Source organism: Phacochoerus africanus, chromosome 3 (genome assembly GCF_016906955.1).
Source record: "Phacochoerus africanus isolate WHEZ1 chromosome 3, ROS_Pafr_v1, whole genome shotgun sequence".
Lineage (NCBI taxonomy): Eukaryota > Metazoa > Chordata > Mammalia > Artiodactyla > Suidae > Phacochoerus > Phacochoerus africanus.
Window position 1 is genome coordinate 201773809 of NC_062546.1, and position 16572 is coordinate 201790380.

At 51.1% G+C, this 16572-nt stretch overlaps 1 protein-coding gene across 1 annotated transcript in view; it reads right to left on the minus strand.

Annotated features, from left to right (window-relative positions):
- Positions 1-16572, minus strand: part of IQCA1 (IQ motif containing with AAA domain 1) — a 168879-nt gene that overhangs the window by 107082 nt on the left and 45225 nt on the right. The window contains exon 6 of the mRNA XM_047773843.1: positions 16154-16359. Coding sequence (XP_047629799.1) covers positions 16154-16359 — 206 coding nt within the window. The remainder of the gene's footprint in view (positions 1-16153; positions 16360-16572) is intronic.

The window sequence follows — 16572 nt, forward strand, 5'->3', positions numbered from 1 at the left end:
GGGATGTCCAGGAGAGCCAGGGCACTGAGTCCGAACCTACCTTCGTGGAGAGGAGAGGGAGCCACTTTGAAAGGCAGGGTCGTGACCTGCCTTAGGTTCTTAGAGAATGAGTCTTTCTCTCTGTGTCGACAGACTCTGAGGCAGCCCAGTGTTTGCTGCATCCTGTGCTCACATCTTCGTGTATCTCCTTCCTCTTGAGTGGGGTCGGGACCCAAGACTGGCTTGTAGCCAAGACAGCACAGCGCGCATGACGATGGGCTGTCACTTCCCCGATGGGTCATGCAGTTCTCACCCACCTTGCTCCCAGGCCCTCTCCCTTGCTGGCTTTGTGAAGCAAGCTGCCATGGTGAGGGGTCCACCTGGCAAGGGGCTGGGGCGACCTTGCAGCCAACAGCAAGGGACAGAGGCCCCCAGGCTGGCAGCCCACAGGGACCAGACACCGTCAACAGCCAGGAGAGGCTGGAAGCCAAGGAGACCCTGACTCTGCAGCCTTGTGGGATCCTGGGCCGAAGACACAGCTAAGCACAGACCCCTGACTCACGGAGACTGCGAGGGCAGCAATGGGTAAGCCGCTAAGTTTGTAAGTCTGAGTGATACTGTTACTTATGCAGCAACAGATGGCGAAGACACTGTCATCTGGGAGCCAAGGTGGCTGCAGGGGGACGGGTTCAGAGGTTACTGCAGCCAGGCTGGGGGCCGATGCAGCTCAGACTTCAGGGGGTGGCAGAGTTGGAGGCTTGGGAGCTGAGGTGGGTGGGTTTGGGGTATGTTGTGAAGGTAGAGCCATGGCGTTTTCTGGCATGTTCTGGCACAGCCGGCTGAGAGAAGGTGAAGAGTCGAGGTGATGCCAAGAGACTGGCCGGCTTGTTCACATCTGCTGGGATGAACAGCTGTGCGGGGCAGGTGTGAGGGAATAAGATGCCAGTTCACTTCCCGATGTGTGCCTGGAGAGGCGCCCCCACGAGGATACTGGGTGGGCAGTGGGATCCCCACGTCTGGAGCTTAGGAGAGCACTCCGGGCTGGGGACTCGCGTTTGGGAGTCAACCACACCACGATGGAATGGAATGCCACGAGCCTGGATGAGGCCACCGTGGACACCGAGAAAGGCAGGAAGGGAGGGAGGCAAGGCCGGGTCCCTGGGCCTCTGGTTGCTAAGAAGAGGCACCAGCATCACATCTGGGTAGCTCCTACCATACATTTTGCATCTGAGGATTTTTTTTTTTTTTAGATTACTGCATTGCCTTTTATAGGAGGCAACCAGAGTCAGCCTCAAGGCGGGGTTTGCTGGACAAAGCTGATGAGTTCAGGAGCGTCGGAGACTATTTCAGGTCCAGAGGCCTTTCCAGCTAGAAAGGGCCATGCCTCTGGTCCCCAGCGGGACTGTGGGCTGCTGGCTCTTCCCTGAGACGGAATGGCTTAAATGCGAGGACGCTGGATCTTTATTTAAAATGCAATGTTATTTCTGGATAACCTGATCTAGAGACGGCATTGAACTGCTTTGCAAAGGATCTTCCATAGTCATTACTCATGCTAAGTACTATGTGCTCAGAACTTGATAGCACTGTTTCCTTTAATCCTCCCAACAGCTCTCCCAGGTAGGCGCTGTTGCTGCTGTCAACGTTTTTCAGATGAGAAAACCGAGGCTCAGCACGTATAAGCGGCCGCCCAAGTAGAGCCAAGCTTGGAGCACCTCGCCGGCTTGGCAACCCGGCTGACCTGGCACTTCACCCAGAATTCCTGGGCAGAGCTGAGCCAAGGGCTGCGGAAGGCACACTGGCGGTTTAGGTTCCATTAATAAAGCATTAAAATATGGCTGCAGACCCAATAAGGAAGCATCTGGGGAGCTAGATGTAGAGGAAAATGGTATTTTACTGGAAACGAGGAAAGCTGGGCTGCTGCCACTAATAGAAGGTGTTATGTGAGCAAAATCGCTCCATCACTGGGGGAGCCTGGTCAGTTTCCCTCTCCGCCAAATGATGCATTGAATGAGTTAAAAAAATAAGCCTATCACACAATTTCTTAAGGCCCTTTCAGCTCTAGAAACTGTAATTTATATGTGAAAATGTTAGTGGGGGGAGGGCAATGTTCATTTCCCTTCCAGAAATGGACATTGTTGATTCTTTCTTACTTTCTTCCAGAATCTAGTCAATGACGAATGCTATTTTCTTATCAAAATGCCTTCCATACAGCTACCTGCCTTTATAGGCTTTTCTCTGAGGAAGCTCGAGGAGAAAAACACCCAGGTCTTTTACCTCTCAGTTAGCACACGGGAGGTGCGGCACATTTGGGGAAGTTAGGGCCGATTAAAAATTTATGCGTGTTGTCAGAAATTCTCGCACAAATGTGAAAATGACCAGCGCTGGAGTTGCCCGTGATTTAGAAAGCAGAACTCCTCACATGATAAATTTTTCCCCTGAGGTCTGACACTGAGCTTCAGCGGTCCCACCGTTTCAGACGCCCAGAGATTTATCTGTGTTTCATCAAGTATGAAAAATATATGGATGGAGGGGTTTCCGGCCGGTCCCCCACCCCCGCCATCCAGCCACCTCCGTTAATGTCAGCAGGCTCATAAATTTCTCCGGTGTTCTCAAGAAAGCAGCTTGTGCCACTGCACAGAAGCCTCCAACAGTGTCACTTGCTGCCTATAAATTCACTTACACTCAATAAAGGGAATTGGCTGCACATGGACTTAATTACCGGGGCCCTCCTTGGGAAACTAAGGGGTTCGCCAGCTCTCAAAGGAGAGGAGGAGAAAGCCGTGTGCCAAGTGGGGTGATTTCTCGGTGGCACATTACATCTGATTTATTCCTTGATGTTTCTACGTATTAGTGGGGTATTATTCGCGGGGACCTCTCTGGACAGAAGCTTCCTTTTCGATGGGAAAGTATTACCTGTGCTCACGCCTGCATCGGACAGGAGCCTCCTGGCCCAACCCCGGCCCCGCTTTTCTTTGCTGAGAAAGAACCGTTTGCTACGGATGACGCCAGTGATCTGGAGCCTGGTTACTCTCCCGTCGAGAAAAGGGTACACCTCTCGTCTTGAATGGTTAGCTGCATGGAAAAACTAACACCCAGGCAGGAGCAAATCTTTAGGCAGGAGGGGAGAGAATCGGCCGTCGAAGTGGACTGTCTCAGGGTCTGCTGGTGCACCGAGAGCTCTGGCCCCCAGCCAGCGCTCCGCCAGGGGTCCTGCCCCTTTAAAGCAGACACATTCCCCTTCTTCACTCCAGAGTCCCGGGAGCTTCGGAAAGCAGACAAAAAAGTGCACGTTAGCAGCATGTCCAGGTGCTTTTCTCTCTCTCTCTTTTTTTTTGTCTTGTTTTTTTTTCTTTTGAGGCCCGAGCCCGTGGCATATGGACGTTCCCAGGCCAGGGGTCGAATCAGAGCTACAGCTGCCAGGCGACACCGCAGGCACAGCAACGCAGGATCCGAGCCGCATGTGAGACCTACCCCACAGCTCACAGCAACGCCAGATCCCCAACCCACTGAGCAAGGCCAGGGATCGAACCTGCGTCCTCGTGGCCCAAAGGGGGATTCGTTTCCGCTGTATCACGACGGGAACTCGAGATGCTTGTCTTTTAAACCCGTTTCCTATGCGTTACTTTCAAAAATAATTTTTTATAAACAGCAACAGAGTGAATTGCGGGCAAGGCCAGCTTGCGAGTGTAGGGTTAGTTTGGAAGATCCTCGGGCCTTCTATCAGGTGACAAGCACACACTGAAGAAACGTAAAGGCATGAAAATTTCCATCGGAAGCCACACATAGGTGTTGACACGTGGCACTGTATGACACAGAAATTAAGAGCCTGTTCAAACACACCCAAAGGCTCTACACCCAGGAACGGCACGTCCTCCCTTGCGGTGGGTTCAGTGCATCCAGGGGAGGCAGGTGCAGGCTTCTTGGTCTTTCCCAGTTGCAGGGATTTCAGCAGGGAGCCAGCAGATGTGAGGCCTTTCACATATTCCTCAGACAATGGTGGGTTTAATTTTTTTCAGTGGTTTTTCTGACAGTCCTTAGCCTGATTCCCTACACTTCCCCATTTTCCTGGCGGGTTTGCAGAGGGTGGCGGGGCCTCTAGCCCAAGGCTCTTCAAAGTCTAGTCCCAGGAGTGACCAGGAGCCTCGGCATCTCCTAGGAGCTTCTGCTGGAAACTCAATCTTGACACCAAAAGACACAGGCAACAAAAGCAAAAGCAGGTAAGTGGAAACACATCAGACTAGAAACTTGGGTGCAGCAGAGGAAACCATCAACAAACCCGAAAGCCAACCTACAGGATGGGAAGAAGGATCTACCAACCAGAGGTCTGAGAAGGAATTAATGTCCAAAACACACAAAGAAATCCAACAACTCAATACCAGAAAACCCCCATGATTAAAAACCAGGCAAAAGGAGTTCCCACTGCGGCACGATGGGTTAAGAACCTGACTGCAGCGACTCAGGGCACTGAGGGGCACAGGTTCAATCCATGGCCAGGCACAGTGGGTTAAAAGATCTGCTGCTGTTGCTGCAATTGTGACACATGTCACACCCGGGGCTTGGATTCAATCTCTGGCCTGGGAACTGCCATATGCTTCCAGTGAGGCCATAACATTTAGAACAAACACACACACAAACAAAAGCCTGCACAAAACAAAACCAGGCAAGGGAAGTGAACAAGTTTCTCAAAGAAGACGTACAAATGGCCAAGAGGCGCAGGAAAAGACGCTCAGCCTCACCACTGGGGAACTGACGATGATTCGCGCGAGCACCACACATCGGCACCACAGCGCACTAGCACCGCGCACCTGTCAGGCTGGCTTTCACCCAAAGAAAGCCAAGCGTTCACAAAGACACGGAGCCAACGGAACCTTGTGCACCGCTGCTGGGAGGTAAACTGGTGTGGTCATTATGGAAAACCGATGCAGGCTCCTCCAAAAGTTAAAACCAGACCCGCCATATGATCCAGGGTTCCTGCTATGGGGCGAGTATCCAAAGGAAGCAGAGTTGGGATCTCAGAGTGTTACAGCACACGGTGAAATACCGGACAAAGGACAGCGCGGCCTCTGCCCCGGGTCCCAGCACAGAGCGCCTCAGACCCCTGGGGATTCCCTAGGTGATGGGAGCGGCTGTTGTTCTGATGAGGCGATGCTTGCTGGGCTCCGGGATGGGGCTGGTCACCAGCAAGACCCGGCCAGGACCAGAAGCCTGGACACTCCAGCCCCATCCTCTACTGTCCAGGAAGGGGAGAAGGGTGCGAAAGCAGGTTTACGATCGGTCTGCCTATGTGATGAAGCCTCCATAAAGTTTCCCAGGGGTTCGGAGGGCTTCTGAGGGTGAGGGAGGGGTGCGGTGGCGGCGGGGGGAGGGGGGGATGGTGCCTGGAGGGGGCGGGGAGGCTCGTCGTGCCCCTCCCCACACACCTGGCCTCGTGTGTCTCTTCCATCCTATGTTCATCCGTACCCTTTACCGTTTCTTCTTATAATAAACACCTAACAACTGTGTTGCCCTGAGTTCTGTGAACTTATTTTAGCAAATTACCAAACCCAAAGTAGGGTCAGGAGACCCTTGATGCATAGCTGATGCGTCAGCAGCACAGGGGACAACCTGGGGTTTGAAACGGACCTCTCAAGTGGGTGGGGGGGCAGTTCTTCCGGGGCTGAGCCCTCACCCGTGGGATCCGAGGCTCTCTCCCGGCAAGCTCGGAACGCTGCTGAACTTGGACACCCAGCTGGTGCCGTGGGCAGTCGCTTGATGTGTGGAAATTCCACCCACCTGGCGTCAGGAGGCATGAGGTCACATGTGTGAGTGAGGGACAAACACACAGGAGGACGTGTTTGTAGCCCCGTCCACATTCCGTGCGGTGCTACTCACAAGAGCCAAGGTACGGAAACGACCCGAACGTCCACGCCTCCGTGTGCGCTAAACGTCCACGCCTCCGTGTGCGACGGAATACGATGCAGCCGTAAGAGAGAAGGAAATCCTGCCACACATGACAACGTGAATGGAGCTGCCTGGCACTGTGCTGAGTGCGCTAAGTCAGACACAGGAGGGCAAACACCACAGGAGCCCACTTACGCAAGGGATCTAAAATCATCATAGAAGCAGAGGGGTTGCCAGGGGCTGGGGCAGGGGGGCACAGGAGGGCATTAGCCCCAGAGCATGGTTCTGTTGGGTAAGATGAGTTCTCCAGATCCACTGCATAGCCTAGGCCCGTCGAAAACAGCATGGCACGGACGCTTAAACGTTTGCCAAGAGGCCCATCCTGTGTCAAAGGTTCTTACCACACACACACACTAAGAAACCAACCACAGAGCGGGAGCCAGCGTAAAAAAGAAGGTCAGACCCTCAGTTCCTACCCAAGACCTACTGAATCAGAGCTGTGATTCAGCGCAGAAATCCGTGCTTTTGTTTTTTTGTTTTTTCTTTACATGGCTGCACCTGCGGCATATGGAAGTTCCCACGCTGGGGGTCACATCAGAGCTGTAGCTGAGGCCAATGCCAGAGCCACGGCAACACAGGATCCGAGCCACAGTTGGGACCTACACCGAAGCTTGGGACAACACTGGATCCTTAATCCCCTGAGTGAGGCCAGGGATCGAATTCACATCTCACAAACACATCTGGTCCTTAACCTGCTCAGCCACAGTGAGAGCTCCAGAAATCTGTGCTTGGACGAGCTTTCCAGCTGATTCTGACACCTGCCCCAGTCCTCACCAATGTTTAGCTGGACCTTCGACTAATCTCTGCCCACAAGCTCAGCTCAGCTCAGCTCAGCACAGCACACATCTGCCGAGTCCCAGGTAGGATTCCAGGTTCAGGGAAGACTGGAGGTGGACCTCACTGCCCTGCCCCCAAAGGCGGGCAATCTAGCGGGAAAGACAGGCTCAAGGGAGGGGGCATGGGGACCCCGGGGTAGAACTAGAATAATCTATGGACCCGTGGAAAGAAAGCCTGGCCATGGCATTTGCAGAAGAGCCACGGGGCCCGTCCTTCAACACGACTTGGGGCCTGGAGGAGCCGAGAGAGCCCCGAGCTGCTGAGTGAACTTCTCTGATTTACTGGGAAGCCGACAGCAAGATCAGGGACTTCACGCAGGTGTGCACCTGTCGCCAAAGCCTCTGTCAATACCGCCGAGACTTTCATTTCTCCCCCGTCTCTTCTCAGGTCCCCCGTTCAACCTAATATATTTTCCACCAAAGCACATGGCAGAAAATAAAGTAATTCACCTTCTCAGAGGAGTCATTTACACATGTTCACGTCTCCTCCACAGGTCACAGCTGCTTTTGAGAATCTACTGAAAATATCATCATACAAGAAATTCAAAATGATGGCCCCGCGATTGCCGCCCCCGCCATCCCTTTCCCCCTCCGCCTGGAACTTCTCTTTTCCTTCTGCAAGTAATTCATGATGAATGCAGAAAACTTAGGATATAAAGAACAATAACAAAGAGGGCCACGAGCCCGCTCTGGATGGGATCTACTGGGAAAATTCTAACGGCTTCCTTTTGTCGTCATCACAAGTCCTCAGAGCAATTCGGAACCCTCCCCTGAGAACCAATCCGGGTCTGACGCAGGGCGCAGGTTGCAGAAAGCCTTGGCTCGTGGTGGTTTTAGTTCTGCCAGCAGCGACCCACGTTTTTAGCCAGGACACCTGACGTCTCTGGGTCCCCTTGGTCTCCTGCAGGATAACTGGAGCCGGCCAGCCTTCTCAAACCCCATGACTCCTATCCTCCCTCCCCTCTCCCTGCACAGAGCATCCCCAGGCTCTTGGGGACGAGGTCCGGAAGCAGAGACGGGGGAGGAGCCAGGAAGGAGGAAAGCTCCAGATTTCCAGGTGATGCCTACGGGGCAACCCAGCCTTGGGCAACTGCCATTTTTCCTCCGAAATGGCCACAGAGTCCAAGACACGCAGGGCAGGGTTTCTGCTGCTGGAATGCTCAGGACGAGGAGACACGCCGTCCGAGCATCCTGGCTTTGGAATCGAGAGACCTATGAATGGCCTCTGATGAGCCAAGAGCCCCAAGAAAGCCACTCAGCCTTTGTGAGCCTGGGCGTCCCAGAAAAACATCTGTGAGCAGCAGCCGGCGAGGCCCCTCTTGGAGAAGCAGGAGACAGGGACGCAAGCGCAGAAGGAAGGCCCAGCTGCCCGAGGTATGAATGGTGACGGGAGCTGGTGCAGGACAGAGGGCCTAGGGGATTCGGGCAGGGACAGCACCCAGGCTGCGTGGGAGAGCCCTGCCAGCCTTCTGCACGCCAACGACACTTTCCAGGCTGACAGGACACTGACACTCTGCCTTTGCTCCAAACACGCCACCCACCCTCCGCAGATCCCTCAAAATGCCAAAGCTTAACCTGCAGAACTATCCACAGAAGGGTGAATTTTACCGCATTTAAATTAGAGCTTAATTTTTTTTTTTTTTGTCTTTTTGCCATTTCTTGGGCCACTCCCGTGGCATATGGAGGTTCCCAGGTTAGGGGTCCAATTGGAGCTGTAGCCACCGACATACTCCAGAGCCACAGCAACGTGGGATCCGAGTCGAGTCTGCGACCTACACCACAGCTCACAGCAATGCTGGATCCTTAACCCACTGAGCGAGGCCAGGGATCGAACCCGCAACCTCATGGTTCCTAGTCAGATTCGTTAACCACTGAGCCACAATGGGAACTCCTAGAGCTTAATTTTTATAATGAACAAAACTAACAAAGCATTCCAAGACCACTTCCAGAAAGGATGTACGATGGCTGGTGATCTGTGGACATGCCACATCCTGCGCCCCCGCGCTGGGGGCTGGAAGCACATTCCCCACGTCTAGTTGCTGTTCACCTGCGCTGTTCTTGTCCCCCCCCAGCTTTATCCCCCCACCCCCACCCCTGGCAGCCCTTCCTGCCCCGTCTCTACCGCCCGCTGGAGAGCTGCAGGACGGATCAGGACAGCGGCATTTTGAAAAGACGTTTAGGGCTGTGAATGTGAGGGTCCAGACCCAGGAATGAAAACACAGGGCCTACGCATACGGCAACTATTCCAAACTGCAAATTGTGTGTCTGAGAATGTGACGGCCTTCCCATCCGCTTGAAATATTTACTGAAGCTGTCTCACGGGCCACGTGTTACTCTAAGGGCTTATGTGTATTATTCTATATTGTCCTACCTATGAGATAGATATTGTTAATAACCTCATTTAAAAAATTACTTTTATTTTTATTTTTTTTTAGGGCCGCACCCACGGCACATGGAAGTTCCCGGGCGAGGGGTCCAATGAGAGCTGTAGGCTGGCAGCTGCAGCTCCAGCTGGACCCCTCGCCCGGGAACTTCCACTCCACATGCTGAGGGTGTGCCCCCCCCAAACAAACAAACAAACAAACCCCCTCTGGGTCCCAATCCTTGAAGCCCTTGAATGTTAGAAGAAACCAGATCTCTCTGTTTGAGATGTGATTAAATGAGGGGATTGTTTGAGATTATCCTGGTCCCTAAAGGAGAGCATGTGTCCTTACAGAGAGGTGCCAGGGAGATTGGACACAGAAGAGGCGGCAGAGGGATCATGTGGCAGAAACTGCAGGGATGCGGCCACGAGCCGAGGGACGCCCGCGGCCTCCAGGAGCCGGAAGGCGTGGAGAGCAGACTTGCTCTTGAGCTTCCAGAGGGGACACAGCCCTGCTGATGCTGTGACTTCAGACTCCTGACCTCCTGCGCTGGAAGATACATTTCTGTTGGTTTAAGCGGCCACGTCTGTGGCCATTCCTTCCAGCAGTGAAAGCGAAGTCACACATGGGTTAAATTACTGATGTGCAGAGCACCAAGAACTCCTGGAACAGAAAGCCGTCCGGTGAATGTCAGCCTCTCCTATTACTGTTGTTATTATCGTTATTACCGAATACACGGCTAATGCACCCACCCTCCGCAACGGTTATGATTACAAGGGCGGCCAGCAGTGGGTCGCAGGCATGACCCTCCTCTGACTTAGGATCGGGGACCTGAGGAGGGACCTGAGGTTCTGAAGAAACCCTAGATTGTGGTACTTGATAACAATGGCTATTTCAAATAGCTGTCCTTTTTAATTTATTTTGTCTTTTGCTTTTTAGGGCTGCACCCAGGGCATACGGAGGTTCCCAGGCTAGGGGTTGAATCGGAGCTGTAGCCGCCAGCCTGCACCACAGCCACAGCCACACGGGATCAGAGCTGTGTCTGCAACCTACATCGCATCCCACGGCAACATCGGATTCTTAACCTTGAGCGAGGCCAGGGATCGAACCTGAAACCTCATGGTTCCTAAGTCGGATTTGTTGTCACTACGCCACGTTGGGAACTCCTGGCCTGGCAATTTCTGCATGTCACAGGCATGCCAAAAAAAAAAAAAAGAAAAGAAAAGAAATGCTACTGACGCAAAGACCAAAGGATTTTTCACCTCCTCTCCGTAATAAAATAAATGCAAATTAAAAGATTACTGAGATTGTATTGTTCTCTTAGTAATTCGTCAAAAGATTAAAAAGATAATCACTGGGTCATTAGCAGGGCATCCATGCAGCATAATGTGAAGCAATTATAAAAGATACTTTTTTTGGAAAATATTTTAAGGACACAGGGAAACCCAATGTTAAATTTTTAAAACCGAAAAAGGATTCATTAAACTGTACTTAAAATATATGCCATGAGAGAAAGATCCTGCAAAGAAATTTACCCACATTTTTTTACAGCAGCTCTCTCTGCATACTAAAATTCTAATTTAAATTTTCTTCTTGGAACTCTAGCTTGTGAATTTTCTACTACGAGTGTGTGTTATTTTTAACACTGGGAAAAAGACGCCCTTTAAAATAACTTAAAAATCGACTCGAGAAACAAACTCTAGTATCACCCCATTTGGCAACTAGCAGTGTTGATGAAAGGAGGTAAGAATAACTGTTCTAAGTTGTGGGAGCATAACTCTTTGCAACTTCTAGGAATTTTTTAGTTGTCTTTGTGTGTCCTGTTGGAATTTATCCTGAGGATTGATCATGTTTCATGTTTCAAAAGACAATATTTGCTTTTTATTTGTCTTTGATTTAAAAAAGCAAGGAATAGGATTCTTATCAAAGTCAATCAGATAAATGTAATCCAATTACGAAAATAAATGCGCCCTCGACCCTTCATTACTTCAAAAAGAGCCATCTTTACTTCTCTGTGAGTTACACCCAGGAGACCCAGGGAGCCGCTCTGACTTGGCCTCCAAACTGTCAGGTCAGAAGCACCGGGATGGAAGGTTCTCAAGGGAACCATCGGAGGGGGCTGGGTCTTCAAAGGAAGCCCCCAGCACGTGGGAGGGGGAGGGGGGAGGGGGAGGGCCCGCCCCGCTCCCAGGATGCTGTGCGGCCCGCGGGAGATTCCCACGACCGATGCCCGCCCCCCCTCCATATGCCAGCCTCCAGCTTCCCTGATTCTTCCGCGGAAAGAGACTTTCCAAGAGTGTCCGGCAGGCCTTGCATTAATCTCCTTTTTAAAAAGTCGGGTGTTATAAAATTTCAGATGTTCATTTTGATTTTCCCAAACTAAGTGCTTGCTTTTCTTTTTCTTCTAATGTAGTTTTAACTAGGCTTTCTAGTTGCAAAAATCATACTCGAAAAAACGTCTAACTGCCCGGAAGAAGACAACATGAATAGTAACATCCCTCCCGTCATCCCCAGGGGTGGCCGCACGAACAAGTCTCTAATGTATCCTTCTAGAAATTTCCCACGCATATGCAAACATGGATTTAACAGGTTAAAAGCAGGTGTGAATCTATGTATATATGCGTACGTGCGTGATGTATAGTTTAGCTTTCTTGGGTTGCTCTTGTATACAGTGCTTTCAACTTGGTTGTGTGACTTAATAAATTGGATTTGAAAAGTCCATATAGAAATAATCATTTCGTTTGTAGAAAACGTATTAGTGAGCATCTGTTCTCTGACGTCCTGAGAAGAGGGAGGAGAGCCTCTGAGAAGGAAAGTTCCTGAACGCAGGGCATGTCATCCTCATTAACGATGAAAATGAAGGCTTCCATCATAAACCAAGGTGCGTTCATCAGAAGGCAGAATTCTTTTGAAACCATGCCTTCCACCTAAATGTCCATGATTGCACAAAATCATCCACGTACATTTCTCCAGACACAATTATGTGATTGGATAAGGACGGAAAACCGCAGTACTGTTGGCTCGCACACCCCGGTGCTCAGATGGGAAATCGATCCACCCGCCCTCCCTTGCGGGCACCTGCCGACCTCACCGGGCTCGCCTTCATGAGGGGGAGGGGCACACGAATGAGCAGACGGTTTCAACGCCGTAGAACTAACAATGGTTCACACACATCTCATTTCTTAACAAGCCCACTGCTCACTCGGGAAGTCAAGCTCAGCCCACACGGTCCTGAGGTTTGAGTCGTGTCCCCATATGACCGGTGAGGAGTCCGCCAGCACAGAGAGGCCAAGTGACTCGCCCGAGGCTGCACAGCTGTTTCTCAGGCAGCAAGGCTCCAGTCTGTGTGATGACGCAGACCCCCCTGGGGACGGTGCTGGCGGAGCTCAAGGCGGAGACAGAGAGGAGCTGGGGGAGGCGCTCAGGGAGGGTTTCCTAAGGAAACAAGAAGCTGGTGAGGCAGCAGGTGGGGGAAGGGAAGAGAAAGTGGATGAGCGGCGACACCGCTAGGTCTGGGGCTCCACCTTCCAAGGTCTCGGCCAAGGAGAGGATGAATGTTGAGACCCAAGCAGAAACGCCAGAGTGGCTGCACATAATCCAGGACCGTGTGGGCTGAGCTTGACTTCCCGAGTGAGCAGCAAGCTGAGGGGGTTATTAGATGGAGCCAGGAGGAGGGGGCCTGCGGGTGGAGGGTCTGAGAGCCCCCTGTCCTCCCAGGCCTGAGCATGGCCCCCAGTGTGCCCCAGGGGGTGTGGGGGTCCTGAGAGAACCAGTGTCCCCCCAGGGCTGGGCTGAGAAACAAGAGGGCTGAATTGTGGCTACCCAGTGACCGAGGGGGTCACCAGGCAGCCTCTCCTTGTGGACCAGACAGCTATACCACATGCCAGCAGGAGCCAGCCAGGGCGCTGACCCAGCACGTGCCCAGGTGCTGGGCACTCTGCTGGGCCCCACTGTTGGCAGGAGGGTTGCTACCTCTCTTTGTTGTCAGAGGCCACGAGGGGAAGAAAAACAGGGAGACTCTGAAATGACTCCAAATTTACTCAAAATAGACCGTTAACCTTAAAAAGACTATTTTAAATCAGGAGAGATTGTTACCTGTAATTGGCAAATTTAAGGTTTTCTTGAATTGTGAGTGGAAGTTTGGGGGAGTGGCGTCTAAGAACAAGGCTAGTGACCAGAAGACTGGGTTTTGGTGTTTGGATATTTAAATAATAGGAACACATGCTATTTTTAAAAACAAAAACACTAACATCTTTGCTGATATATTATCTTTGATGTATTTCTAACAGCTTTATAGTGCAGAGTTAATGTATAATAAAACATTCGTATCTAATTGTATAATTTGGTAATTTTGAGCTATCCATGCATCCATCCATGCATCCATCCATCCATCTTCTATCTCAATGAAACCATTGCCGGAATGAAAAGTGAGGAGGAAAACTGATAAAGAGCAGATACAAACACACACACCCCTCCCTCCCTATTAATATTGTTCCCTATCTGTGTATTATGACCACTCGTCAGTACAGAATTAACACAATGTCAAATTTCTCACTTTGAAATAGTCCTTTCATTTAAAAAAACCCTTGTTTTGCTATAAAAATCCCTGATAAATATGGTATAAAAAGCTCACAAAATCAATTAATTTTGAATTTTAAAAAATCATCTGCATTTAAAAATTATATTGATATAAAAAAGGTCAGAACTCCCCAATCAAAAGCATGTAACTGTTACATCCAACGTTCCTGAAGAAACCTGGCTATAAAACTTAAGCATTATTGAGGAAATTGTGTGCTAGAATCCCACATAGAATTAATGCATGGGAAGTGCACAGTTCTTTCAGTTTTTCTAAATATTGTAGAAGCAATGGCTGTATGTAGGCTGCCAGCTGCTGCATCTAAGTCACCCCGACACTTTGTGACTGAAACCATACGTGCTTATTATGTCATTGTTTCTGTGCGTGGGAACTAGATGTGGCTCAGCTGGGTGCCTCTGCCCCAGGGTCCCCCACGAGGCGGCAACAGTGTTGGCTGGGGCTGCAGCCTCATCTGAAGGCTCATTGAGTTCAGGCAGGTGCTTGCGGACAGGGCTCGGTTCTCAGGCTGGAAGGAGGCCCTAGGTTCCTTGCTGGCTGTTGCCAGAACCCTTCCTCAGTTCCCCACAGGGGCCTTTCTGCTGGGCAGCTGACCTCTCCCTGGGCCAGAGGCAGAGAGCAAGTGAAGGGGCGAGAGGCGAGCGAGACAGCAGTGACATCCCACCGCCGCTGCTGCCATGGTTTTGTCTTTAGAAGTGAGGTCCTAGGTCTCCACGCACTCAAGGGGAGGCCATGACTGGAGGAAGAGGTGGGATGGTGGAGGCCATGCGGAGGCTGCCTGCACACATATAAACATCTTTTCTTTTCTTTTTTTTTCCTTTTTAGGGCCACACCTATAGTATATGGAGGTTCCCAGGCTAGGGGTCAAGTTGGAGCTGCAGCTGCCTACACCACAGCCACAGCAACGTGGGATCTGAGCCGTGTCTTCAGACTACACCACAGCTCATAGCAACGCCGGATCCTTAACCCACTGAGCGAGGCCAGGGATGGAACCCTCATGGGCACCATGTAGGGTTCTTAACCCACTGAGCCACTATAGAAACATCCGTATCTTTTACTGTAATTTTTGAGGGAAGTTTGGTTTTCTGTTGCCAACAATTTAAAATTCCTTGGTCCTGGTCCTTGGACACAGCTGGAGTCCGTGCATCTCTGAAACTAATGTGACAGCACAACACCCATCCAAGAAAGCCACCCACTGCTGGTGGCCCAGTCGGCTCCACGGCTCTGGACTGAGCACAGCAGTCGGTTCTGGGTCTCTTTCCTGCCTCTCTTGAAATAAACAGATTGCAAAGCTGTTCGGATTGGGTTTCCTACAGAGCGTCTGTTCTCTGCGGAAAATTGGACTGCATTCTACGCATTGGTTGTTGTACTTGCTTCTCCAATAAAGGACATCTTTTGCAAACAAAAACCACCCTTCGTAAACAAGCTTCACTTTGTTAACATTTCACTCAAGAGCATCAAAGAAGACCTACTACGGCAGACCCTCGGTACAGGAAGGGTTTAATATGCACGATGCCTTGTCCCAAGAACTGCTACTCCCCCATCATTTCAGGGAGGCCTGGGGGCCAAGTGTCAGGGCCCAGAGTCAGCAGCTGCCTCAAGGGAACACCGAGGGACAGAGAAAGGTCATGACTGAGAATTTGGAGCCTCAATCAATTAAGACCAAATCCCACAAGGAAGGTGTTTGTGGCTGGATGCGCTTCCCACAGACCTGGCCCGTGAAATCCTACCATCTTGGGGTTGCCACTGACTCATGAGGTTCAATCACATGTGATTAAAGAGGTATTATATAGGCTGCATTTTTTTAAAGGGGGAAAAAAGAAAATGTTTTTTCTTTGTCCTTTTGCCTTTTCTAGGGCTGCTCCTGTGGCATATGGAGGTTCCCAGGCTAGGGGTCGAATCGGAGCTGTAGCCACTGGCCTATGCCAGAGCCACAGCAATGTGGGATCCAAGCCACGTCTACAACCTACACCATAGCTCACAGCAACACTGGATCCTTAACCCACCGAGGGAGGCCAGGGATCGAACCCGCAACCCCATGGTTCCTAGTCGGATTCGTTAACCACTGAGCCACAAAGGGAACTCCAGAAATTTCTTTAAAAAAAGAATTTCTTTCTGAATTCTTAGCCTTGACATTTCTCTTTTCTAAGATGAAGCAAGGAGTTCCCTGGTGGCTGAGCGGGTTAATGATCCAGGATTGTCAGCACTGTGGTTCCGGTTACTGCTATGGTGATGGTTTGATCCCAGGCTGGGTAACCTTTGTAGGCTGCAGGCATGGCCAAAAAAATAATACTAAAATGACGTCAGAAAACCACATGACGCTGAATCAACATGTTTCTGTGTTTGAACACATACAAGAACATCAACCAAAAGAACCCCCCAAACCCATCAACCACTGCGGAGGGGCTGTCGGGACAGGTGATGGCGGCGCTCTGGCTCACCTGCACTCGATGAACCAATGCCGGATCTGATCCTGAAGGTTCTCCTTGATGTCAGGACCTTCCATCAGCCTCAGGTTGTCCTGGATGGTAACCAAGGCGTCCCTGTACTCCTCTTCGTGCCTCATCTGCACTTCGTTCCTCAGGTGGGCCACCCTGTCAGCCTGGAGCACTGCATCGCTGACTTCGTGAAAGGAAGGAGGTGGATTCTGAAAATGCAAAAAAGGTTTGGGGGTCACAAAGATCACAGAGCTGGTGGAAAATATTAGGCATTAAGAAATATGTTGGAGTTCCCATTGTGGCTCGGGGGTTAAGAATCCGACTAGGATCCATGAGGATGCGGGTTTGATCTGTAGCCTCACTCAGTGGTTAAGGATCTCGTGTTGCCATGAGCTGTGGTGTAGGTTGCAGATGTGGCTGGA